The sequence below is a fragment of the Sorex fumeus genome, unplaced genomic scaffold (genome assembly GCF_029834395.1).
Source record: "Sorex fumeus unplaced genomic scaffold, SorFum_2.1 ptg000036l, whole genome shotgun sequence".
Lineage (NCBI taxonomy): Eukaryota > Metazoa > Chordata > Mammalia > Eulipotyphla > Soricidae > Sorex > Sorex fumeus.
The window spans coordinates 2771082-2796816 of record NW_026606093.1 but is presented as its reverse complement, the minus strand read 5'-3'; the positions used below and the strand labels follow the sequence as shown (position 1 = coordinate 2796816).

The window sequence follows — 25735 nt, the reverse complement described above, 5'->3', positions numbered from 1 at the left end:
TCCCAGCACTGAGAGGTTAAAGTACTAGATTTAAGACAGCCCTTTAAATATACCCCGACACACCAAAGACAAAGAATAATTAGCCTTTATTGTGCCTATGATCAATAATGCGGCTCCAAGGCATGTTAAATGGGACTCCACTATATGCCAGTATTATACATATGAGGCCCTTAGTAATCTCCATAAAACTTATCCTGATGTGGTCATTTGTCATTATATGGACACTATAATGATGGCTCACCCAGAAAAAGCTTGGGTAGCAGAAATATGATCCATTACTCTTAGTAAATACAACCTCAGAGTAGCACTGGAAAGAGCAAAACATGTTGTCCTTGGCAATATTTGGGGTAAAAAAGTGTTGAAAACGAAAGGAAACTCTCAATGTTTATCTCTGGAAGATCAAAAATGGTAATAATGCTCAGAAAGTTTTGGGGGCTATAAATTGGCTTCAGTCTTCAATTGGCATCAATTGAAGAAATAAAAAAAAATTATTAGGATGATTCAAAGGGAGAGCAGAATTTGAAAGCCTAGGTGCATTAAATGTGGACTGCCTATTAGAATTGAACTTTAGAGGAGTTCAATTTCAAGAAAGACTCCCCTATAGGGTAAACCTCAATGCGTGTTTTGGTTCTACCTGCTGTGAGCTATTTTACAACCACTATCAGATAATTACCAACTTCAGTCAAGTGCTTAGAATGATTCTATATTCCAGCAAATTTAAAGCATATTCTTATCCCTGTAACTTTAAATCTAGATAAACTTATTCTTAAAGCACAAACTCTTGTAATTTGATTGTCTGGACAGGAATCCCAAACTACCTCTCGAAGGCAGGGACCATCATAGAAAAGGCCATCCCTCTTACTCCAGCTCTTGAATTTGCTACTGCTGATTTCCTTGGGAAAATAAAATGACCTTCAGATGTGGTATTGATATAGGCAGGTAGACAGGGAAGGCCCCCTCCCAAGGCAATGGCAAAAGCCAGCCCTGCAGAAAACAGGAACTAAGGCCTGATAAGACCCTCCCCTGGCTCCAGCAACAGCCCAAAGAATCTCCCGCAGAAACAAAAGGCCAGGAAAGGAATTTCAAAGAAGACCATCACCACCTCCAACCCCCTGGTAACCTCCTTAGCAATGGTCATGTGGGGGCAGGTTGGAGACACCCTATAAAGGCCACCTTGAACAAAGGAAGGGCACGCATATGCTGCCCAAGCCCATGTGTTGCTTGTGCCCATGCAGTCGAGCACATGTAGTGCCCGAGCACATGTGTCGCCCGCATCTCCCCTCTTGAGATGTGTACTTTCATGCCTTCGTGTCTAATGCTAGGATGTATGTGGGGGCTCTCTCCACCCGTGGAGAAGCCTGCCTTCTCTCTTGAGCGCGTTCCTCTCTCTCACTCTCTCCCCCTTTGTACCTTAAAACCCCTCCAAATAAAATCTATTTATTTCACTGCTTGTCTACTCCTGAAATTCCTTTCTGCGAGACAAGACAAGAACCCGGTAACCCTGGGTCCCGGGTGGCAGGGACGGTTGGGGAGAACGTGACTGTCTTTCTCCTCCTCGCTTCTCATAAGTCACCCATGGGGCCCACCGACATCAGTATTTACTATTGAAAGAATCCATATTAGGGCATCAAATTTTTGCGTGCTTCAGCTAACTTGCAACATTGCTTTCTGTAAAACTGCTTGGCTGCTTTGCACCTGGGGTGGGGGGGGACTTGGAATGTGAACAGGGCATAACTTCTTTCTAAACCAAGTGTGACAGGATTCAGGTGTATTTACTGTTCCTGAAATGTATTGTCTCAGTAAAGCTCCCTGCAGACTTGGGTAAAGGATAACTCAGGGTGCGGTGGTTGGGGGAAATTGCCCTTTCCTGGAATGTATTGTCTCACTAAAGCACCCTGCAGACTTGGGTAACTCAAAATGTGGATGGTCAAGGGAGATTACCTAAGGCTTAATGATTCCAGCTATAACCTTGCTTGTGCTGACAATTGGATGTACGTAAATGCTGATCTTTGAATCTATAGGCTAAGGAGTGATGTACTTTTAAATGGATTGGTTAAGAAAGTATGTGTTGTTACAAATCTATTGGCTATGAAATGCGTGGCTTTGTTGTAAAGGTTGATGAAGGCCTATATAAGATCCCCTTTAAGAAGCTCTGGGCTCTCAGTCACTGCCCACTCTGGGGTATGCTGTGGAGCCCCAGCATGCTGGTCTAAATAAACCCCATTTGTACTCCTGCAGGAATTGTGTCTGCCTGGTCTCTCCGCGCCTCCCAGGGCCAGGGGACTCCCGATCCCAACACTATATGAAAAGATATTCACTAAATCTCTAAAGAAATGGTTTTTGTAATACTCATACCTAAAGTTCGAATGCTTTGGAAAAGCAGAAATTTGTGAAATTTGTTACATTTATAGCTTTGGGCCCATTCAACATCTAGAACTAAAAGCTATTCTTAAAGTGCTACAAACCTTTCCTCAAGAACCTTTAGACATTATTTCTGATTCACAATATTTATAAAACTATTAGTTCAATTTTCTATTGTTATTGAAGTTGTATTCAATAACATGCACAAAAGTTGCTATGTTACTAACTGCTCTGCTTCTTGCCTTACAGGAATGTGCATAACTCCTTTTAATTGCTCCTGTGAGGTCACATTCCAGTTTGCCCAGAGAAATATCTTAGGGTAAAGTTGAAGCTAAGATTATTACCTCCAATTTCCTGGTCAATCAATAACACAATCTGTGACATCAAAATTGGAAAGCTCTCTCTAAAGCATTTAATATTCCCCAATTAGATGCAAAAGAAATTGTCAGAGTTTAACCACATTGCCAAATTAATCCACCTGCTCTCAAGGAACTAACCCTAGAGGTCTGTAGAAAAATGATCTATGACAAATGGATATCACTCATTATGAAGAGTTCCACCATATGAATGTATTTTATATGAATATCTTTAGAACCTGGAGCGATAGCACAGCAGTAGGGTGTTTGCCTTGCCCACAGCCAGCCCGGCCAAGTCGGGTTTGATTCCTCCGCCCCCTCTTGGAGAGCCTGGCAAGATACCGAGAGTTTCTTGCCCACACAGCAAAGCTGGCAAGCTCCCCGTGATGTATTCAATATGCCAAATACAGTAACAAGTCTCAAAATGGAGACGTTACTGGGCCTGCTCGAGCAAATCGATGAACAATGGGAGGTCGGTGTGTGGATCTTTAGAACCTAGTCTAATGTTATCCTTGCTACAGTTCATTGTAAAGAAAACACTACAACGGTAAAGTATATTGTCCATTAGCATTTTCTGCATAGGGAAAACCTTTGAAGTCAAAAAACTAATGATGGCACAGCTTACTGTTTAAAAAGATATTTACCTTTCTGTACTCACTAAGGCTTTAACATGTCCCACAGACCATAGAAGAAAGTGCCTACCTATCTATTAAAACTCTGCTTATAAGACAAAAAGGGGAATATTGGAGTGGGTCCCTCATGGACCATAATATAATTATACGTTAAATACTGCATTATTAAACATTTTTAAAATCTTTATTCTCAAGAAAACCTTCATAATATACTGACAATTCCGGGATGGGAGATGTGTGCAGAAAGTAGATAAAGGACCAAACATGATGACCTCTCAGGGTCAGTATTACAAAATCATAATGCCCAAAAGTGGCTGGAGCGATAGCACAGCGGTAGGGCGTTTGCCTTGCTTGCAGCCAGTCCTTCACCCCTCTCGGAGAGCCTGGCAAGCTACTGAGAGTAAGCCTGCAAGCTACCTGTGATGTATTCAATATGCCAAACACAGTAACAACAAGTCTCAAAATGGAAACTTACTGGGCCTGCTCGAGCAAATAGATGAACAATGGGAGGACAGTGTTTGTTTGGACAGTTTGAATGCCCAAAAGTAGAGAGAGATTATGGGGAATATTATCTGCCATGGAAGTAGGGAGAGGGAGGCATAGAGGGGGTATATGGAAGTAGGGGGAGGGTAGGATAGAGGGGGTATATGGGGGATATTGGTGGTGAGGAGTGTGCACTGGTGGAGGGATGGGTGTTTGATCATTGTATGATTGTAACCTAAACATGAAAGCTTGTAACTATCTGACGGTGATTCAATAAATTTTTTTTTAATTTTTAAAAAATATTGACAATTCACAAAATTCCAGTAGGTTATCCCAACCTTGGGGTTTCTGTTAGGGGAATATTTTTCACAACTAAGATATAAAAGAAAGATTTAAGATCGTGGGGGTGGTGTGGGGACCACACCTAGCAGTGCTCAGGGACTACTCCTGGGGTTCTGTATTCAGGGATCACTCCTGGATAGCTCAGGGGACCAATATGGGGTGCCTGAAGTCAAATCCAGGTCGACTACATGCAAGGCAAGCACCTTCCCTTCTGTACTATTGTTCTGGCTTGGTTACTTCCTCTTGATCCCAAACCTGTGCTTGTAGGGATGTCAGGAGATACATCAGTTTTCATACACATCCATATGGATAAATAAGGAAGAACGAAGAAGAACCAGAGGGATTTAAAGCAGAGATTTTTTTAAATTATTTTTTTTTTATTAGTGAAACACCACGAGGTACAGTTATAGACTTACAAATTTTTGTGCTTGGGTTTCAGTTATATAATGATCAAGTACCTATCCCTCCACCAGCACCCATCCTCCACCACCACAGGTCCCAGCATCCCTCCCACCCCCCCCCCATCTCCCCATTCCACCCTGCCTCTGTGGCAGGACATTCCCTTTTGTTCTCTCTCTCTCTCTCCTTTTGGGTTCTGTGGTTTGCAAGAGAGGCATTGAGTGGCAATCATGTTTGGTGAAAGTCTACTTTCAGCATGCTTCTCCCATCCTGGGAGGATCCTCACAAAACCCTTTATTTGGTGCTCCCTTCTCTATCTGAGCTTCCTTTTCCCCTAGCATGTGTGGCTGGCCTCCAAGTCATGGAGCAAAATTCTTGGTACTAGTCTCGGCCACTCTTGGATGTTACTCTCCCAGTATGTTACTTTATGTTCCCCAGATGAATGCAATCTTTCTAAAGCAGAGATTGTTAAGTGATCACAAGCCTGAGCTCAGCTGCTGACTGAGATGCACATAGACAGGACCGTTTTTTCAAGGTTTTATTCACACACACCGAAGTTCACTCATACAGGGGACTCAGCACTGAGGGTTCATGTTCACAAGCTGAGACTGCTCCCTGGGATTAGAATCCCAAACACTGGACTTACTCTCTTATTATTCATTTTACTTCCAAGGCAAACCAAGCATATGTCATGTCCCTAATTTTTCCATCTAGACAAAGCAGATGTACAGAAGCAAACCAAGTGGTTAATTGGCTAATCCTGCCTAATCATTGCAAGTTACAAATTAAGCAAGGTTTCAACCCATGTCATAGGGCAGAGGTGAGTTAAACATCTCTATGTCTTGAGGCAGTTACTTCCTTCTCTGAGGTTTGGTATTGGTATTGTATGTCATTGTTCTTGGGGATTTTCCTCACTTAATTTTTAAACTCACCACCATTAGACACAAAATGGAGTCTATGTTCAAAATGGAGTCATAGGGGTCCTGTTATCTTTCAAGATCACCAGCAGGAGAGGACCACAAAAAAAACCAAAACAAAGCAAAACAAAACTAGTGACACACTTGAAGGACATCAAGAACACCAGACATTGTGGAACAGACCAAAATGGGATAGGACTATCCTGGGACCAGCCTAAGCCCTGAAATCTTACGCAGGACATAATGAGACCTGAAACTATAGCCAATGAAAAAAAGCACACCTGCTTAGGCTATAAAATAAAGCAACTACAATACCAAAGACTTTGTAGTTTTGGTATTTTTACAATACCAAAGGGATTTGTGTGCAATTTTTAGACAGGGATTCTCATCCAGAAAGCTAACCCAAATTCAAGTCATCAATTTGGTGGTGGTGATGTTGCCATCATGGGGCTCTAGTGAAGACAAGGGAGACACCTTGTGGCGTCACTGAAGACAGCGGAGTCCAAAGCACTTCATTTGTGTCTGCCTTCCCCTCAGAGTCTCAGGGGGCAGAACCAACAGGACAGACTGGTTCAAGTTTAGTTTGGACACATGGATAAAGTTGGGAAAACTACACATCTGAGAGCAATGATTGGGTTTCTTTTCAGTCCGTCTGGTGGACTCAGGGTTTATGCTGTTATTTCTAATTTTCAAACTTGCGTACCCCACAGAAGTTTGTTTGGTTTTGGTTAGGGGGTTGGGGCCATATCCAGCCGTGCTGAAAGCTTATTCCACCCACTGTGTTCAAGGATCATTCGTGCTATGGGACCATATGCAGTGCCGAAGATTTACCAGAGGATGGTATAAGCAAAGCAAGCACTTTCAACCCTATACTACCTCTCCAGCCCTCTCAGAGTAATTCTTATTTATTTTTTTGTCAGGGCTGGAGTGATAGCACAGTGGTAGGGCCTTTGCCTTGCACGCCGCTGATCCAGTTGACCCGAGTTCGATTCCTCTGCCCCTCTCAGAGAACCCGGCAAGCTACTGACAGTATCTCGCCCGCATGGCAAAGCCTGGCAAACTCCCTGCGATGTATTCAATATACCAAACACAGTAACAAGTCTCATAATGTTACTGGGCCCGCTCGAGCAAATCAATGAACAATGGGAGGACAGTGACAGTGACAGTGATTTTTTTTGTCGAGGCATCATTGTGTACAAAGATATCCAATGATATCCATAATAGTGTTTCAGGCAAACACTATCTTACACCAGTCCCAACACTTACGTAAAGGGGAGACCAAAAGGAGAAACAGAAGTTTAGTTTTTTCAGACTTTAATTTATTTTAGCTGATTTAACTGTGTCATTCCCTTTACATTCTCCACTGGTTTTTCTTTCATGTTATGTCATTGACACTTCTTCTTCAGGCACTTGTTCATATGAACAAATTATGGCAACAACATAACTGCCTACACCCAGAGATGTACCAACTGAGTCAAGCAATTCACAGTGCAAGGACCCACGAGCAAAGCCAAAAGGACAAGTAGGAGGGACCTGGCCAAGGCCAATGTCAGAGTACTTAACCATGGGGACCATGAAAAGAATTGCTGGAGCCTATTTTTTTCCCAACATGGTAATAGTTTACAGTGTCCTAAGATGATGCAGGAATGGTAGGGACAGGTCTCTGCATTGGTCTAAGGTTCCCAGGTGTGTGTGTCTGTGTGTCCGTGTGTGTGTCTGTGTTTATAAGAAAACTGGGCCTCATGTTTCCTATCAAAGTATCAGAGGATTCCAATTTGTTTCCCAGAAAGGTAGTGTTCATTTAGAGCTCATTTGTATTGTTAATAATGTCCTTCATTCCCACTTAGGCTAGTGAGGATTATCTGCTCATTTAAGACCTTTAAGGTAACGTATTTGACCAACTGCCTCAGATATTGCCCATTATCACAGTCTCCTGTGAGCCCAACATCTGGGACAGAATTCGTGCCCTTTGGAAATTGCAAAATTCTTCAGGCTTAGAGAGAACCCAGGAACTTTCGGGAATGTTTAAAACACAGATTTGGGAAAGCTAAGATGGAAATTCTCACAGCAGATGGCAAGGGGAAACTGAGGCTTCTTTTTTCAAGGACACGTAGCTGCCTAATCAGGGACTGCATTTCCCACACACCCACACTAGGAGGGACTTGTGATTAAAATTCATCTTTGAATTCTACTACTAAATGAAAGTAACATATGTTCCTTCTAGTCTGGGCAAAAAAGCATTGCTTATTTGTTTCCACAGATGCTTTCTCTGCTCCAGAATTTGGAGTTGAGTGGTTTCACTCCAGCTTTATTTTATATAAGGACAATACTGAAGAGAATGGCTTTCAAAGTTTCATATGGATAGACTCATCTCAGATCTCAGAGTGCTATCCTTCTCGTCATTCCTTGCAGCAATCCTCTTGGCCCCCTTTGACCCTGATACATCAGAATCAGCATTAGAAAAAGATATAAAAGTGTGCTGAAAAGCAGGAGAAAAAGAGACTCTTCTACCAGAAGGGTGTTAGCATAGCACTAAGTCAGGTTAAACTCCTTGTGTAAGTTTATTTTAAAACCATTTTTTATTGACCTGCCAGGATCCACAATATGATTATAGTTATACTTTCCATGCATACATCATTCCGACACCACACCCATCAACAGAGAACCTGCTCATCTCCGCAGAATCTCAAGAACCTCTCCTAACCACACCCTTGTCTGAGTAAGCTCATTCCCATAGACAAAATCTCTAGTTCAAATGCCATTAGCAATTGTTCCCTTACTATGTTTGTTTATTCTACTTTTTGTTTTTTAATCCTACATGTGAGAGAGATCTTTCCACTTATTAGGCAGGTAGTGACACCTACATACATATAGATAAATAGAGCTAAAATGAAATTCAAAAATTGCAAATTAATGATAAATAGGTAAATTAATTTTTTCAAAAATTGCTTACCTTGGGGCTGGAGCAATAGCAAAGCAGGTAGAACTTTTGCCTAGCACGTGGCCAAACCGGGTTCGATTCCTAGCATCCCATTATGGTCCCCTGAGCTCCGCCAAGATTAATTCCTGAGTGCAGAGCCAGGAGTAACCCCTGTGCATCGCCAGGTGTGACCCAAAAAGCGAAAAAAAAAATTGCTTACCTTTCTTTTTCATGGGCATATACATTAAAAACTAATAGCATGAATAAATTTCTGTTAATACATTTAAACATTTATATAAAATAGATAAATCCTAAAAATGTAAACTTAGTAAGAGTGCAAATAATTAAGAAAATATTAGGGGCTGGAGCAATAGTGCAGTGGGTACGGCATTTGCCTTGCTTGTGGCTGACCCGGGTTTGATTCCCAGCATTTCATATGGTCCCCTGAGCACCACCAGGGATAATTCTTAAGTGCAAAGCCAGGGGTAACCCCTGAGCATCGCCAGGTGTGACCCAAAAAGAAAAATAAATAAATAAATATTCAAGGCTGAGGCCAGAGCTATATTACAGTGTAGGGTACTTGCCTTGCACATGGTTGATCCAGCTTCAATCTCCAGCACACCATAATGGCCCCCCAAGAGCTGACGGGAGTATTTTCTGAGTGTAAGGCCAGGACTAACCTCTGAGACTAACCCCATGTGTGACCCTCAAACAAAAAACAAACCAAAAGGTAGGCCCTGCAAGAAGACCAGGGAATGTGAAGACCCCTTCTCTGCCAGGGTGCCCACAGAGCACCTAGGTCAAAGGGGATCCTTGCAAGACTTAGGAGTGCGCCAGAAGTGGACAGCTAACCCTGCACAGGCACCAAAGCGTCCCTCCCCCACAGGTACAGCTGCAGGGGAGGTCGTGGCCTCGGGAGCTGTGGCCACTCACTGCAGTTATTTTCCCCTTTCCAAACACTTTGGACTCACATCTCAACCTACGTTATCTAATTCTGATGAGGACTGCCTGGCTACCCCAAACACATTAGGCCAATAATCCACTAGCCTATTCTGACCAAAATACTCCCAAAACTCACCAAAACACTCCCAAAACTCACCAAAATAACTATGAACACAAGAATCTGAACAAGGACACACACACAAATCTCAGAACTGAGCAGCTCGCTGCAGAGATACCTCCGGACTTTGCCGTAAATCACTCTCGACGGGCCACTCCAGATGGGAGCAGGTGCTGTCCCTCCACCTTCCCCCAAGGAATCGCAGCAGCCACCATCTGCTAGAACTCAATGACAGGCCCAGGTAGGAAGCAGCAGTGGGGACAAACGCGAGGCCTCATGGACAAGGGAAGAGCCGGCTCTTCTCCTTCCCCCTGCCCTGATGGGATTCTGAAATGATGCCCATAAACTGCCACTGGCTACTCAAGCCCCTACACAGTCATAATCCAGAGACACACACAAATCTCGGAACTGAGCAGCTCACTGCAGAGATCTCTCCATACCCTAAGTATTAAAATTTTGGAATTCCTAGAGCGTGCGGCCGCTCTTGCAGCCACGCAACATTATATTCTACTCATAAAAAGCAATACAAAGGGGGTATGGTGCCGCCAGCAGGTCGAGTTAGGCAAGTGTATCAGCAGCCTGATGGTGCCTTCAGACTTCCAGATACACCAAAATTGCTGCTGTGCCTTTGGCCAGACCCCAAAAACTTGGGGCAAAGTTTGCCAAGAAAGAGAACGGCCAAAAGTTAGGTATGTGGGAGACACACCCACAAACCACCTCCGGCTCAGCTATAGAATTGGAAGCAAGGCCTCTCTGGTTCCTGATTGAACTGCTTAATGGCCATGATTCCAGAGACTCAGAAACAAAACCCAGCAGCTTTTGACAGAAATGCATCTGGTCCCTGCAGTAGGTTACTGGTGCTGGGCCAACCCAGGTGGGAATAGGTTTCATGCCTTGGCTTGTTCCCTTCAGAGGCCACTGGAGAGTCAGGTTTGGGCCCCCAGTGACAAGACACACAGGGCTTCATGGGATGGGGGTGGAGCCAGTCCTGTCCTCCCCACCCCAACGAGACCCCGAGTCATCGCCCACGAATGGCCTCTCTGGCTCCTGATCAAGCTGCTTAATGGCCATGATCCCAGAGACTCAGAAACAAATCTCGAAACCCAGTGGCTTTTGGCAGAAATGTGTCCGGACCCCACAGTACGTTACTGTTGCCGGGCCATCCCAGGGAGGAAAGGGTGTTGTCACTCCGCCTGCTCCCCCCTGGCGACTTGGTGGCTGTCATCCTCCAGAGGCCATTGGACAGTCAGGCTCGAGCCTGCAGTGACAAAACTTGTTGGGTCTCACAGGTTGGGGGGGGCGGAGCCGGGCCTGTCCTCCCCACCCCAACGAGACCCCAAGTCATCGCCCACGAACGGCCTCTCTGGCTCCTGATCAAGCTGCTTAACGGCCATGATCCCAGAAACTCAGAAACAAATCTCGAAACTTAGTGGCTTTCGGCAGAAATGCATCCAGACCCCACAGTAGGTTACTGTTGCTGGGCCACCCCAGGGGGAAAGGGGTGTTGTCCCTCCGCCTGCTCCCCCCTGGCAGCTCAGCGGCCATCATCCTCCAGAGGCCATTGGATAGTCAGGCTTGGGCCTGCAGCGACGAAACTTGTTGAGCCTCACGGGATGGGCTTGGAGCCGGGCCTGTCCTCCCCACTCCAAAGAGACCCCAAGTCATCACCCACGAACGGCCTCTCTGGCTCCTGATCAAGCTGCTCAATGGCCATGATCCCAGAGACTCAGGAGCAAATTCGAAACCCAGTGGCTTTTGGCAGAAATCCCTCCAGATTTAAGTGTTAAAATTTCGGAATTTCAAAATCACATGGCCTTACTGCAGCCACACGACATCATATGTTATTCATAACCAGCAATAGAACACAAATTGTCTACTGTTGCCTTTCAGCAGATCTGAGTGTTGGGGTAAAATCTCAAATAATAATGGTGGGTCTGGTGTCTAAATATTGAATGTGATCAAAGTAGAGTAATGTGAAAATCATCTGCCCCACAGGTAGGGGGAGGGTGTGGGATGGGGTATACTGGGGTTTTTGGTGGTGGAGAATGGGCACTGGTGAAGGTAAGGGGATTTCATTGTATGACCGAGACTTAAACATGAAAGCTCTGTAACTATTCTCACGGTGATTCAATAAATAAAATTATAAAAAAAAGAAAAAAAAAGTAAGGTGGAGTTTATGCACAATTCAATCAACTAATCAGTGGCTGAATAAATAGCAGTACTCCTACATTAAAAGAAAAGAAATCTTAAAAAAAAGCAATACAAAACAATTTGTCTAGCATTGCCTTTTCGATAGGTTTGAGTGGTGGTGAGACTGGTGTCAAAATATCAAATATAACCAAAGTAGAGAGAGAGTATGGGGAAAATTGTCTGCCACATGGGCAGGGAAAGGGTTGGAATGGGGGGGAGGGTGGATACTGGGAATTTTAGTGGTAGAAAGTGTGTGCTGATGAAGGTATTTGATGATTGTATGACTGAAGCTCAAACATGAAAGCTCTGTTACTGTATCTCACTGGGAATCAATTAAAAAAGGCGGGGGAAAGAATCTGAACAAGCTAATGTAAAAGAACACATCCTCTGAAGCTATACTAGAAGCCTCATATAAGTCACAGAGGAACATCAAAGAGGTAGTATTTTTATTTTATTTTTTATTTTTATTTATTTATTTTTTTGCCTTTTGGGTCACACCTGGTGATGCACAGGGGTTACTCCTGGCTCTGCACTCAGGAATCACCCCTGGCGGTGCTCAGGGGACCCTATGGGATGTTGGGAATCGAACCTGGGTTGGCCGCATGCAAGGCTAACGCCCTACCCACCGTGCTATTGCTCCAGTCCCCAAAGAGGTAGTGTTTTAAAGGGAAAAAGGAGACCACCATCAACCGAACCCATCTAGAATCCTCCCTTGCAGCGAGAGGGAGTCACTGAGAGTGAACTGGAGGGACCCACCTCCATACTTCCACAGCAATATGAAGAAACAATGCAGGTCCACACAAGGAGTGGTGGATGAAGAAAAGAGTCCAGAAGCCTCAACAGGGAATACCCACAAATACAATCTCTCTGATAAAGAATTCAGAGATGAAATGTTGAGGATGTTCAATGAGTTCAAAGGAATGGTTAAACAGGTATCCAGTAAATTAAAGGAGGATATGAAAGAAAGAGTGGAACAAGCAGCCAATAAAATACAGGAAGAAATTAGAGCAAAAATACTTTATTAGTGACACTTCTACAAACAGAAGTGTCACTAATAAAGGATTCGGTAGATGAAATTAAAGACTCAGTGTGTGCCCTCAAAAGTAGAATGACAACAGCCAAAGAGAGCCAGTGAGCTTGAAGATGAGCTACAGAAAGCATACAGACAATAATGGAAAAAGACTTCAAAATAGCACAAGGGCAAATCAGAGACCTAGGGGATGAATTCATGAGGAACAACATGAGAATCGTCGGGGTACCAGAAGGGCAGGGAGGCAACCTCAATGAAGTAGCAGCAGTTAAAGACATCACTGCTGAGAAATTCCCAGAGCTGGAGAATGCAGGCATCCAGATCCAAGAAGCCCAAAGTGTGCCAGCTAAAAAAAACCTTAATAAAAAGACTCCAATATGACAAACACCACAGATAGAGACGCAATACTGCAAGCAGCAAGGTTAAAGACGAAAATCACATACAATGGAGAATCCCTAAGATTTACAGCAGACTTATCAGAGGTAACTGTCAAACCTGAAGAGAGTGGTGGGATACAGTGAAAAAAACTCAATGAATGAATGCCTCACCAAGGCTATTTTACCTGGCTGGACTCTCACTCAGACTTGAAGGAACAACACACTATTTCTTGGATAAACAACAGCTCAGGAACTTCATAGACTCAAAACCAACCTTAAAAGAAGGACTGAAGGGGCTACTGTAAGACAAGAAAAACCCCTAGAAGCACAACAAACCTCGACAGAAAGATGACACAAAATCTCATGACAACAATCTTTCCCAATGTCAATGGGCTAAATGCACCAATTAAGAGACACAAAACAGAAAAATGGATTAAGAAACTGAACCCAACATTCTGCTGCCTACAAGAAACACATCTGGACAGTCAGAGATGGTTCTTTGAGAAAATAAAAAAGATTGATAAACTACTAGCAAAACTCAGAAAGAAAGAGTGAGAGAGAGAAACCTAATAAACCAAATCAGAAAAGAAAAGGGGGACATTACAACAGAAACCAAAGAAATTCGAAAGATCCTCAGAGATTACTTCGAAAGTCTGTATGCCATGAAAAATGAGAACCTAGAGGAAATGGATAAATTCCTGAATTCCTATCACCTCTCATGGATGATCAAGAAGATTTTGGACACCTGAATAGACCTATCACTATCAAGGAAATTGAAAGAATAATAGATGGATTGTCCATATTGTTTTCCAGAAAGGCCGGACTAGTGGGCATTCCCATCAAAGGTGAAAGAGCGTCCCTTTTTCCCCATATCCACACCAGCAATGGTTGCTTTTGTTCTTTTAAATGTGTGCCAGTCTCTGTGGTGTGAGATGATATCTCTTTGTTGTTTTGATTTGCATCTCCCTGATAACTATCGATGTGGAGCATTTTTTCATGTGCCCTTTGGCCATTTGTATTTCTTTTTTGAAAAACTTCTGTTTATTTCTTTTCCCCATTTTTTGATGGGGCTGAAGGTTTTTTTCTTGTACAATTCTACTAGTGTCTTGTATATCCTGGATATTACTTCCTTATCAGAAGGGTATTGGGTAAATATTCTTTCCCATGCTGTGGGCTCTTTCTGCATTTTGGTCACTGTTTCTTTTGAAGTACAGAAACTTCTTAGTTTGATGTAGTCCCGTTTGTTTATGTTTATTTTTCCACGTGCTTGGTCAGTGATGTTTCATCCTTAAAGATGCTTTTAGCTTCAATATCATGGATAGTTCTACTTACATTTTCCTCCATGTACCTTATGAATTTATGTCTGATATTGAGGTCTTTAATCCACTTTGATCTGACTTTTGTGCCTGGTATTAGACAGAGGTCAGAGTTCATTTTTTTGCAGGTATCTATCCAGTTTTCCCAGCACCACTTGTTGAAGAGGCTTTCCTTGTTCCACATCACATTTCATGCTCCTTGAGCTTCCATATGACCCCACAATATCACTTCTGGGAATATATCCCAAGGATGCAAAAAGCACAGTAGAAATGACATTATACCTATATATTCTTTGCAGCACTGTTCACAATAGTCAAAATCTGGAAACAACCCAGGTGCCCTAGAACAGATGACTGGTTAAAGAAACTTTGGTACATCTACACAGTGGAATACTATGCAGCTGTTAGGAGAGAGGAAGTTGTGAAATTTGCTTAAAAATAGATAGACATGGAGACTATCATGCTAAGTGAAATGAGTCAAAAAGAGAGGGACAGACATAGAAGGACTGCACTCATTTGTGGAGTATGAAACAATATAACATGAGGCTGACACCTAAGGATAGTAGAAACACGGTCCAAGAAGATTGCTCCATAGCTGGAAGCCTGCCTCAGGAGCAAAGGAGAGAAGGAAGCTGGAATAGAGAAGGGATCACTAAGAAAAAGATGGCTTGAGGAACCTGTCGAGATGGAAGATGTGTGCTGAAAGTAGATAAAGGACCAAGCTTTAGATAACCTCTCAGTGTCTGAATTGCAAACCATAATGCCCAAAAGTAGAGAGACAGTATGGGGAATATTGTCTGCAATGGAGGCAGGGGAAGGGTGGGAAAGGGGGTCGGGGTGATTCGCAGGATATTGGTGGTGGGGAATGTCCACTGGTGAAGGGATAGGTGTTTGATCATTGTGTGATTGTAACCCAAACAATGAAAGCTTGTAACTATCTCACGGTGATTCAATAAAATTAAAAAAAATAAAAGAGTAATAGAAAGTCTTCCCTAAAACAAAAGCCCAGGTCCAGATGGATTCACGAGCGAATTCTTCCAAACATTTAAAGAGAATCTATTGCCAGTCCTTTTCATGCTTTTCCAAGAAATTAAGGAACACTCCCAAAAAGTTTCTATGAGGCACATATCACCCTAATACCAAAAGCAGATAGAGACAGCACAAAAAAAAGAAAATTGCAGTCTGATATTCCTGATGAACTCTGATGTGAAGACCTCAATTAAGTATTACCAAATAGAGTCCCAAGAGTCATCAAAATGATCATATACCATGACCAAATGGGATTTATGCTTGGAATGCAAGGATAATTTAACATTCACAAGTCAAACAACAAAATTCATCATATCAATAAAAGACAAGATAAAAACCATATGATCATATTGGATATTAACCCTAAGTGCTTTAGGCTTCATCAGTGAATTGTGCCTTTTCCTCCTTCCATAGCTTATCGTGCCCTTGCTAGCATCCCTAATTAAGTTAAAGTTTATCTTTATTTTTATTTTTTTAACTTCTCTTCATATACTTTATTTAAACACGGTGGTTTACAAAGCTGTTCATAATGATTTGTTACAAGTCTTCAATATTCCAACACCAATCCCACCACCATTATCACTTTCCCTCTATTTTTTTTTAAATTTTTATTAGTGAAACACCATGAGGTACAGTTGTAGACTAAACACAAACTTTTGTGCTTGGGTTTCAGTTATACAATGATCCAGTACCCATCCCTCCACCAGTGCCCATTCTCCACCACCACTGATCCCAGTATCCCCCCCACCCCCCAACCCCCCCCATCCCACCCTGCCTCTGTGGAAAGGCATTCCCTTTTGTTCTCTGTCTCCTTTTGGGTGTTGTGGTTTGCAAAAGAGGCATTGAGTGGCAATCAAGTTTATCTTTAAACTTTCCTTTGTGTTTTACCTCTCATTGTCACAAGTCAGTCTTGATTACTTATAAGCCAAAACTTTCTGATAATTCTGAACTTTGTATTTGTAGTGCTTTGTATTTCAAGTGCTGTGTATTTGTACCTGCTTTTCTATTTCCCTCTAGTCCTTTCATATTTTACTATAGAGCAATGTTCTTTGGTTAAACATGGAAAGGTCATTGACTCTGAAATGTCTACTGGGCGTCTGTCATTGTTACTTGACTCAGGCTCAGTTGCTGTAGTTCCTAACACCCCAAAAGGGAGGTCTCTCTGTGGGACCAGAGCAGAGTGGCAAAGCTACTCTGGCATTAAAATGGGACAGTCAGGAAGCATAAATACGTGGTCTTCATGCAAGTTGTTATGACTTAGGAGACAGGGCTCCCATGGGGAAGGACAAGCTGAACTGGCCTGAGGGCTTAGTCTGGCTGGGATTTATAGTAAAAATCCTTGCTTGCTTTCAGAGCCCAGAGAACTAAGTGTTAAAAGCTTTGCTTGCTCTTAGCCCAGAGAGCTGTGTTGGGATCCTTGTCTCTTACTGTTTTATCCAAACAACTGCAAGTACTGATAACTTATACAAGTAGAGGGAAAGATAAAAGCAATGTAGATGTCCCTGGGATACAGTGTCTCCTTGAGTTAATCTCTCCAAGAGAATTTCCTCTGCCAAATGTTTATCTATGTAAGTGATGAATCACACCTATGTCCATACCTCAACCCTATTAGTGTGAAGTATGCTAGCAACATTAAATGGGCCATTTTCACCATCATGCATGCTGTGGTCCCTTCTCCTATCTCTCTGTCTCTCTGTGGTGGGGCTGGGGGGGGGGGGGTTGGGGAGGTGGGGAGGCAGCTCCAGGCCACTAAACACACACACACAGCAGCACCCACATTTTATTTTATGAATTCACATGATCATATTAATAGATGCAGAGAAAGTATTTGACAAGTTCCAGCACCAATTTATGATAAAAACTCTCACCAAAATAGGAATTGAAGGAACTTTCCTCAATACAGTAAAAGCTATCTACCACAAGCCTATGGCAAGCATTATTTTCAATGGGGAAAAATTAAAAGCCCTCCTCCTAAGAACAGGGATAAGACAAGGATACCCACTCTCACCACTTCTATTCAATATAGTACTGGAAGTACTGGCCATAGCAGTTAGTCAAGGAAAAGATATTAAGAGCATCCAGATAGGAAAGGAAGAAATCAAGCTCTCACTACTTGCAGATGACATGATACTATACTTAGAGAATCCTAATGCCTCTACCAGGAAACAATAGACTTGTATAGTAAAGTAGCAGGTTATAAAATCAATTCCCAAAATTCTATGGGAATATTCTATTCATATGCAAATAATGAGAGAAAAGAAAGTGATATAAAAATCCCATTCACAATCATGCCTCAGAAAATCAAGCACCCTGGAATCAGCTTAACTAAGGAGGTAAAGGACCTATACAAAGAAAACTACAAAACACTAGTTCAAGAAATAAGAGGACATGAGGGAATGGAAACACATCCCCTGCTCATGGATTGGGAGAATTAACATTGTCAAAATGACAATACTTCCCAAAGCACTATGTAGATTCAACGCGGTCCTTAAAAGGATACCATGACATTTTTCAAAGAAATTGATCCAATACTCCTGAATTTCATATAGAACAATAAGCCCCCATGAATAGCTAAAGCACTTCTTGGGGCGGGGGTAATGATGGGAGGCACCACCTTCCCCAACTTCAAACTGTACTACTAAGCAGTAATAATTAAAATATCATGGTATTAGAACAAAAAAAGATCTTCAGACCAATGGAATAAGGTTGAATATCCTTACACACACCCTCAAATATATGATCATCTAATCTTTGATAAAGAAGCAAGAAATATAAAGTGGAGCAAGTAAGACCTCTTTAACAAATGGTGCTGGCTAAACTGGACAGCTACCTGCAAAAAATGGGCTCAGACCTCTACCTAACACCATGCACAAAAGTCAGATCAAAATTGATTAAAGACATCAATATCAGACCAGAATCCATGAGATACATTGAAAGAAAGCTGTGCATAAACCCCCACAACATTGAAGTAAAACATATCCTCAAAGATGAACTGCCACTAACCAAGCAAGTGGAAGCAGAGAAAAACAAATGAGACTATCTTAAGCTAAAAAGCTGCTGCACCTCAAAAGAAACAGAATGCAAGGGCAGTCTATGAAATTAGACTTGGTCATACAATGATCAAACACCTTTCCCTTCACCAGTACTCATTTTTCACCACCAAGAACCCCAATATACACCCCCTTCCACCCCTCCCAATGCCTGTGAGGCAGATGATTTCCACTTAACTCTTCTCTACGTTGATTACATTCATTATTTTGACAAAAGATGCACCATTATTGTTTAGAATTTCCCCCCCACCCCGCCCCAACAATCAGAATTGCTGAAAAGGCATTGTGAAATACTTTGTTTTCTATAGCTGGTTATGAGAATCATATAATGATTTTGGATTTCTGTAAAGAGCCAGATAATTATTAGATTGATTTCTGTGTGCTTGGTGTTATGGCTGTGCAGAAAAGCTGTTCGTGGGTGGCAACTCGTGACCTCTGTAGGGTATGAAGGATGAGCTGGTACAGCCCTCCTTCCCATGAGACTGAAGTTGCCCCATCACCACTGGCTCATACCTGGCTTTTCTATAAGCTCTGAGGAGGCAGCCACCTTGCTTCTGGCGGGGGGGGGGGGGGGCAACGGATATTCTTAATAACCTTTCAGTAACAATATTGCAAACCACAATGACCAAAAGGAGAAAGAGAAAAAGAAATGGAGAGAGAGATAGAGAGAGAGAGAGAGAGAGAGAAAGAGAGAGACGAAAAGCACCTGCCAAAGAGGCAGGCAAGGGGTGGGGGGTGGGGGGTGATGGAAGGGCACCTGGGGATACTGGTGCTGGGAAATATACACTGGTGGAGGGATGGGTGTTGGAATACTGTACAACTAAAATTCAATCACGAATGGCTTTGTAGTGCTCTAAAAATAAAAAGAAAAAGGAAAATATTAAGGATAAAATATGAATAGGTCTACAAAAGTATAAAAATGTGTTTTATCTTAAGACAGGAAATATTGTTTTTATTTTAGAAAATGTTATGTTACATAATAAATACTACTTAAGTATCTGTGTTAATAAGTATTGTAATCAAAATCATTATAGATGTGAAAATACACCTGATCATAAAGAGAACATTCAATATAAATAGAATGTTAATTTACTGTTAAAAAAGGTACAAAATACCTTTGCAAGCTAGAAATAAACAAACAGTTCTTAATCTAGTAGAGGGCAAAGATCAGTGCTAGGTGTGAGTGCCATATTCAATGCCAAGTGTTGAGAAGCTTGTCTTGTCTTACAAAGAAGCTTCTTTAATGATTCTTGCAAATCTGGTATTAAGGCTATGAATTTCCTAAGCTGATGCTTACCCATGAAATTCTGTTTCCTTTTATCACTTGATCACTTGATATCCTGTTACTCATCGATTTGCTTGAGCGGGAGCCAGTAACGTCTCTATTCATCCCTGTTGCATGCTCGTGTAGCCCAATGGTGTCTGGTAGCTCCAAGAACATGAAAAGTCTCAAACCTTGTTCAGGGTCTTGACGAAGAAATCTGACCATCTTGTAGGTGGGCGGCAACGTGATCTTTTGACATCCCTTGGAATCCAGTAGGTAACAGTTCTAGTCCAGCGGTTGTCTCCAAATCGCATTATGTGTTCAGCCCATCTGATTTTCGACACCTTGGCAAATGAGACAGTGCCCTTGATTCTCGATCGTGGACTGAGGTTGGAACTCCGGATTCCTTCTCTCACTTGAGTGAAGTGTGATGCTCCAAGCATAGCTCTTTCGATTCCTCTTTGGAAGGCCCAACTAGCGTTCTCATTCTGTTTTCCTAGGGCCCAGGTCTCTGAGGTGTATGTTAGTGCAAGGGAGAACTGTGGAGTCAAAGAGATGTGCCCAGAGCTGGAGGCTCTTTGTCCTCTTAGCTATTTCTTCGATGCTCTCGAAGGCATTCCAAGCGGTTCTCTTCTTCCTGTGCAGCTCGGGTGCCAGGTCGTTCTCGACCTAGGTACACATAGCTGTTGCATTCGGAGATGGTCGTTCCATTGAGAGCGAATGGGGCATCAGGAACGAGGCTGTTTCTCATAAACATTGTCTTAGTAAGATTCAGCTATAGTCCGACCTTTCCACACTCACGGTCGAAGTCGGCCAGCATTTGTGCCGCTTGGCTGATGTTTGGTGTTATTAAAACAATGTCATCAGCTAAGCGGAGGTGGTGTAGTTGCCGACCATCTATCTTCACTCCCATTCCTTCCCATTCCAGTTGTCGCATGATGTTCTTGCGGGTGGCACTGAAGAGTTTTGGTGAAATGGTATTGCCCTGCTGAACCCCTCTCTTTATGTCGATGATCATTCCTTGTAAAATGGTGAGATCCTGATGGTGAATCCATAATACAGCTCACAGAGGATCCTGATGTACTGAGTTTGAATGCTTTTTATCAAATATGAATAATAATCTATTTGGCTAGAGCATTTTTGGTGAAGTGTTCATTTCTTTTAGTTTTTGAACTACATTTTTCATTCTCTTCTGGTTTGTAAAGTCCCATTTGATAGATCTGTTGTTAGTTTTTGTTTTTACTATCCAAAAAATGTTTTTTATTAATTAATTAATTTAAAAATTGAATCATAGTGACCTGTGGACCAAATTCTGAATAATATGGTTGTTTAGGAAGATGTAAATACTACAGAACTTGCCTTTTAGACTCTGGAATTTTGTATGGGATAGGATAAACTGTTGAATATATTATTTGAATACATTATTAACTGTTGGACTGGAGCAATAGCACAGTGGGTAGGGTGTTTGCCTTGCACGTAGCCGACCTGAATTTGATTCCTCTGTCTTTCTTGGAGAGCCCGACAAGCTACCAAGAGTATCCCGCCTATACAGCAGAGCCTGACAAGCTCCCTGTGGCATGTTCGATATGCCAAAAACAGTAACAAGTCTCACAATGGAGACGTTACTGGTGCCCACTTAAGCAAATTGGTGAGCAACGGGACAAGGAGTGCTACAGTGCTATTATTAACAGTTGGATATATTGTTATATATAATATATTATATATTCCATATATAATATAATGATATATTACTTAACAGATGATATATAATATAATACTATGTTATTTAATTATTTAAATATTATATATTATCTAATTATTTAGATAATATATTATTATCTACCATAATGTTCTTACACATGACTCTTGAGACAAATGAACTTGAATAATTTTTTTATTTTGGACTCAGAGATGCATAGAAGATTCAGAGCACAAACTTTCCCCGACTTCCTGTCCATCTTCTCCAGGAGTAATCATCAATGAAAATCTCACAGATTACAGCCAGCCAAGTAGTTAGACAAATCTTTTCCTTTGCAGTGTTTAACCCAGCCAACCCTGAAAATAGAAAAGTTAAGCCTAAATTAGAGGCCGAGGCAGTAGTCTACAGAGACTTCATGGAATGTAGTGCTTGCAGAGGAGAGCAAGTCTGTGCTGTGCAAGAAACCCAGAACCAGAACTCGCTGGTCCATCAGAGAAGGAAGTGCCAGATTTCTATACACCGCAGTATAATCCTGCCTCCCTTTATATCACAAGAGTCTCAGCTGCAAAGCCCAGGAAAAACCCTGTTGTATATTTCCTGCTTACCGTACCAGTATGGTAATATACATGTCAGCATGCCAGACACAGTCTGGGTCCCTTATAGGAAGGGTGATTGGTCTTAGCCCTTCACATTTCCTTACCAGGCACTCATCCCATTGGGATCTTTCACAACTCTCTTGGCACAGGTGATGTCATCATCAATGTTTTCATCCATAAATTCTGAAAGAAAAAGTATATGAATCAAATGAGAAAAAAATCTATTTTTTTTTTACCAATTATTCTTATTTTGTGAGGGAGAAGGCTTCCATAGTTGTACTTGTGACTCTGAGGGCCACTCTGGGTGATACTTAGCTCTGTGGTATCAGACAAGGCTTGGATGATCATGACTAGTGGTGCTCAGAGTGGCACGCAGTATTGGTAATTAAACTTGGCCTGGTACACAGAGGGCACCCCTTCATACTTTGATCTATTGTTCTAGTTCCCAATAGCTAATCATCTTTTGTTTTTGTTTTTGTTTTTCTTTTTTGCTTTTTGAGCCACACCCAGCGATGCACAGGGGTACTCCTGGTTCGTGCACTCAAGAATTACTCCTGGTTGTGCTCGGGGAACCATATGGGATGCTGGGAATTGAAACCCAGGTCAGGCCGCGTTGAAGGCAAACGCCCTACCCGCGGTGCTATCACTCCAGCCCCAATAGCTTTTGGGAAGTTCTACAAACAACTAAACTTCATAAACTTAAAATTCATAGTCCTTTATCTAGAGTTCTTCCTTGGATTTACACCCATGTTTACTGTGTGTGTGTGTGTGTGTGTGTATGTGTGTGTGTGTTTATTTTCTTTTTAGAATAGCGTTAATTTCTGTTTTTTCCAAAAGCCCTCTAGAACCAGATAGATCAGGAAGTATCTTTATTTTAGAGTGTTCAGAATGTTGGGTTTTAGTATATGGAAAGGTAGCACAGTTGTTATCGGTTGGAAACAGATAACATGTTTTGAGGGAGGGTATTTTCTTTTTTTATAAAATGGAGATTTAGTTAGGGGCTAGTGTAACTCTTCTCCATTTGGGGGAGGAGGAATTCAGTTGTGGATTTGTTTTAGAAAGAGACATTTCAGGGTCTATTTTCCCCTACTCACAACTTCCCCAGCACAATCTAGAAGCCAAGCGTGGGGGATAATCTGTTTTACCTGCTCCTTCTTTACATAGTCCTCAGAGGGGAGAGAGCACTTACTATTGCATGCCATGTTGCAGCCATGCGCAGAGGGATATTTGTTGTCTGTGCACCACCACCTGTTGTTCAGCTGGAAGATCCCATAGTCACTGCTGCCATCAGAATTTTTCCCATTGAAGGCTTTAGTATTGTAGTTACTCTCATGCTCAGCCAAGCAGATCCCTATGTTAGAAAAAGAATATGGATAGAAAGGTAATAGAAAGATAAAATTGCTCCATGACGAGACACTACTTGCGTTGTATTAGAGATCCCAGAAATGTTTTCACCCATTACAGTAAGTTTTAGCCTTAAGGACTGAGATCATGATCTCAGTTGTCATTTACAATCAAATGTAATTTATACATAATTATAATTATACTGACAATTAATTAAATAAGTGCCCTTAGACAATTAATCAATTAAATGCTTTTAGCTACTAATCTCCTAGGAAGCCACAATATAGCATGTGTATATTTGTTGTTGCTCTAGCTTTAAACAACCTATTTAGAGCTTTAGAGCATCTATTCAAGAGAATGGGTGGAAAGACAGTGGAGAATACTAGGGAGTTAGAAAAGTAATCCTTGTAATAATAAGACTGAGTAGAAAACTTAAGTCATACGGAAAAATCTGATGGAAACTAAAGTCGTTTTGGGTATTTTACAATTAATTGGTTGATTGATTTTCTCAATCCATATTATACCTTTGGTTTGTCGCATATATCCATCAACATCAATTTTTGTTCTCATAATTCCCATCAAATCACTTATGATAATATTAGAGTAACCTCTAGATACACCTGGCAGATGTGGGTTGGATTTGGCAGACAAAATTCAGGAAGAGTGAAAGATAGTACCAAATGTTGTCTAGATACCTAAACTAAAAATATGCAGATGAAAGAACCCCAGATGGAATTTAAGTTGTCTCTGGGTATGTCCAAGTTAATATTTCAGACCATTGAGTGGGAAATTTATTTGGGGGGGGGGGGGAAAGCAGAACAAAATATATTAAAGATAATACAATTCCTAGTTGAAAGAAAGGATTAATTGGATAGGAATTAAAGGATAGACATGAAAAACATTCAAAGAAATTAGAAAGCTTTGCTAAGTGAAGACATTCTTAGGAAGACATTGCTGGATGGGATCTCTTTGGAAGGAATTTATTATACTTACAGTTTGCCAGGCTGTAGCCATGGTAGCCATCCATTCCCTCGGCCTTCAGCTTCTTGGCTAGCTCACATTTGGAGAATTTTTTGGCCTCATAGGCCGCAAAGAAGCAGCTGAGGAGAGAGATGACCAGGATGGACCTCATTTCTGCAGCTTGTGGGATACAAGACTGGTGTGCTCAGAACTCTGTTGACTCTTATACCTTGTAGACACAAAGTGTCTTTGAATGAGCAATAGTGCTGGCATCTCTACCAGGAAGACTTGACAGCCTGAGGGAAATTCCCCAAACTGATCCTAGCTGTGTGAATTTCAAGGAAGTGGAAATAGCCAAAAGTGATACCAGGAATGATGTCTTGGGATGAGGAGTGGCCATTTGTATTTGAAGGTCACAAAAATATGACAAAATATGACAAGAAGTAAAAATATAGAGGGACAAAATATGACAAGAAGTCACTTGGTAGAAGAAAGAAATATGGTTTCATACCTCATGCAAAGTCCAAACATTGTGGATATTTTGTTGAAATATCCCCGAAGAGTTTGGCTCCTTTTTTGAATTTTGACACATTTTAAGTGTTTTCTAGAGGTATTTTTCTACTTAATGGGTATGTCCAATTTAACATTACAGACCATCGAGTGGGAAGTTAATTTGGGAGGAGAAGCAGAAAAAAATATTAAAGATATATTTAATATCTTTACATAAGTGAGATTGAAGGAATTAGGATTTGCTGGAAGCTTCAAGCAGTAAACTTGTTAAGCAGGAATTCTCTAGATCCTTCTTCATAAAATCTCTGTGTTGGAAAAAAGTGATTTGATTTAAGTCTGCTTCTATACTTTAATTCTTTGTCATATCTGGGATATAAATCATAAAACATTTTGATCCTTTCTATACAGAAAAGACTAAGACTCAATAGGATTTATTTATTTATTTATTTATAGGTTAATTTGTTACACGTCATAGTTTTATGTAACTATGGAGGTTAAGAATTACAGACTCAGAAAATCAAAGCTGATCTGATGGTATAAATTCTATCCAGTCTAAGTTTATGTTTGAAGAGTGGTCTAGAGACATACATACATACATACATACATACATACATATGTACGTACAGAGAGAGAGAGAGAGAGAGAGAGAGAGAGAGAGAGAGAGAGAAGATGCCTGTCATAGAGACAGGTTGAATGGAGTGTGGTAGGAGAGAAACTGGGGACATTGGTGGTGGGAAATGTACACTCATGGAGGGGTGGGTGTTGGAACACTGTATGCTTGCAATCTGACCATGCCCAACTTTGTAACTCCGTATCTCACAGTGATTCAATACAAAGAAAAAAGAATATGGCTAGTATAAGGATCACAGACAGTGGCTTTAACATCTGTGACATGGTTAG

General features: G+C 41.6%; 1 protein-coding gene across 1 annotated transcript; it reads right to left on the bottom strand.

Moving 5' to 3' along the window:
• Positions 1–21714: 21714 nt before the first annotated feature.
• Positions 21715–24497, bottom strand: LOC130027242 (lysozyme C, milk isozyme-like). The gene is made up of 4 exons (XM_056117911.1): positions 24359–24497; positions 23211–23372; positions 22126–22204; positions 21715–21781 (listed from the first exon to the last, which is right to left on the bottom strand). The coding sequence occupies exons 1-4, from the start codon at positions 24495–24497 to the stop codon at positions 21715–21717; spliced, it is 447 nt and encodes a 148-aa protein (XP_055973886.1).
• Between the last annotated feature and the right edge of the window lie 1238 nt (positions 24498–25735).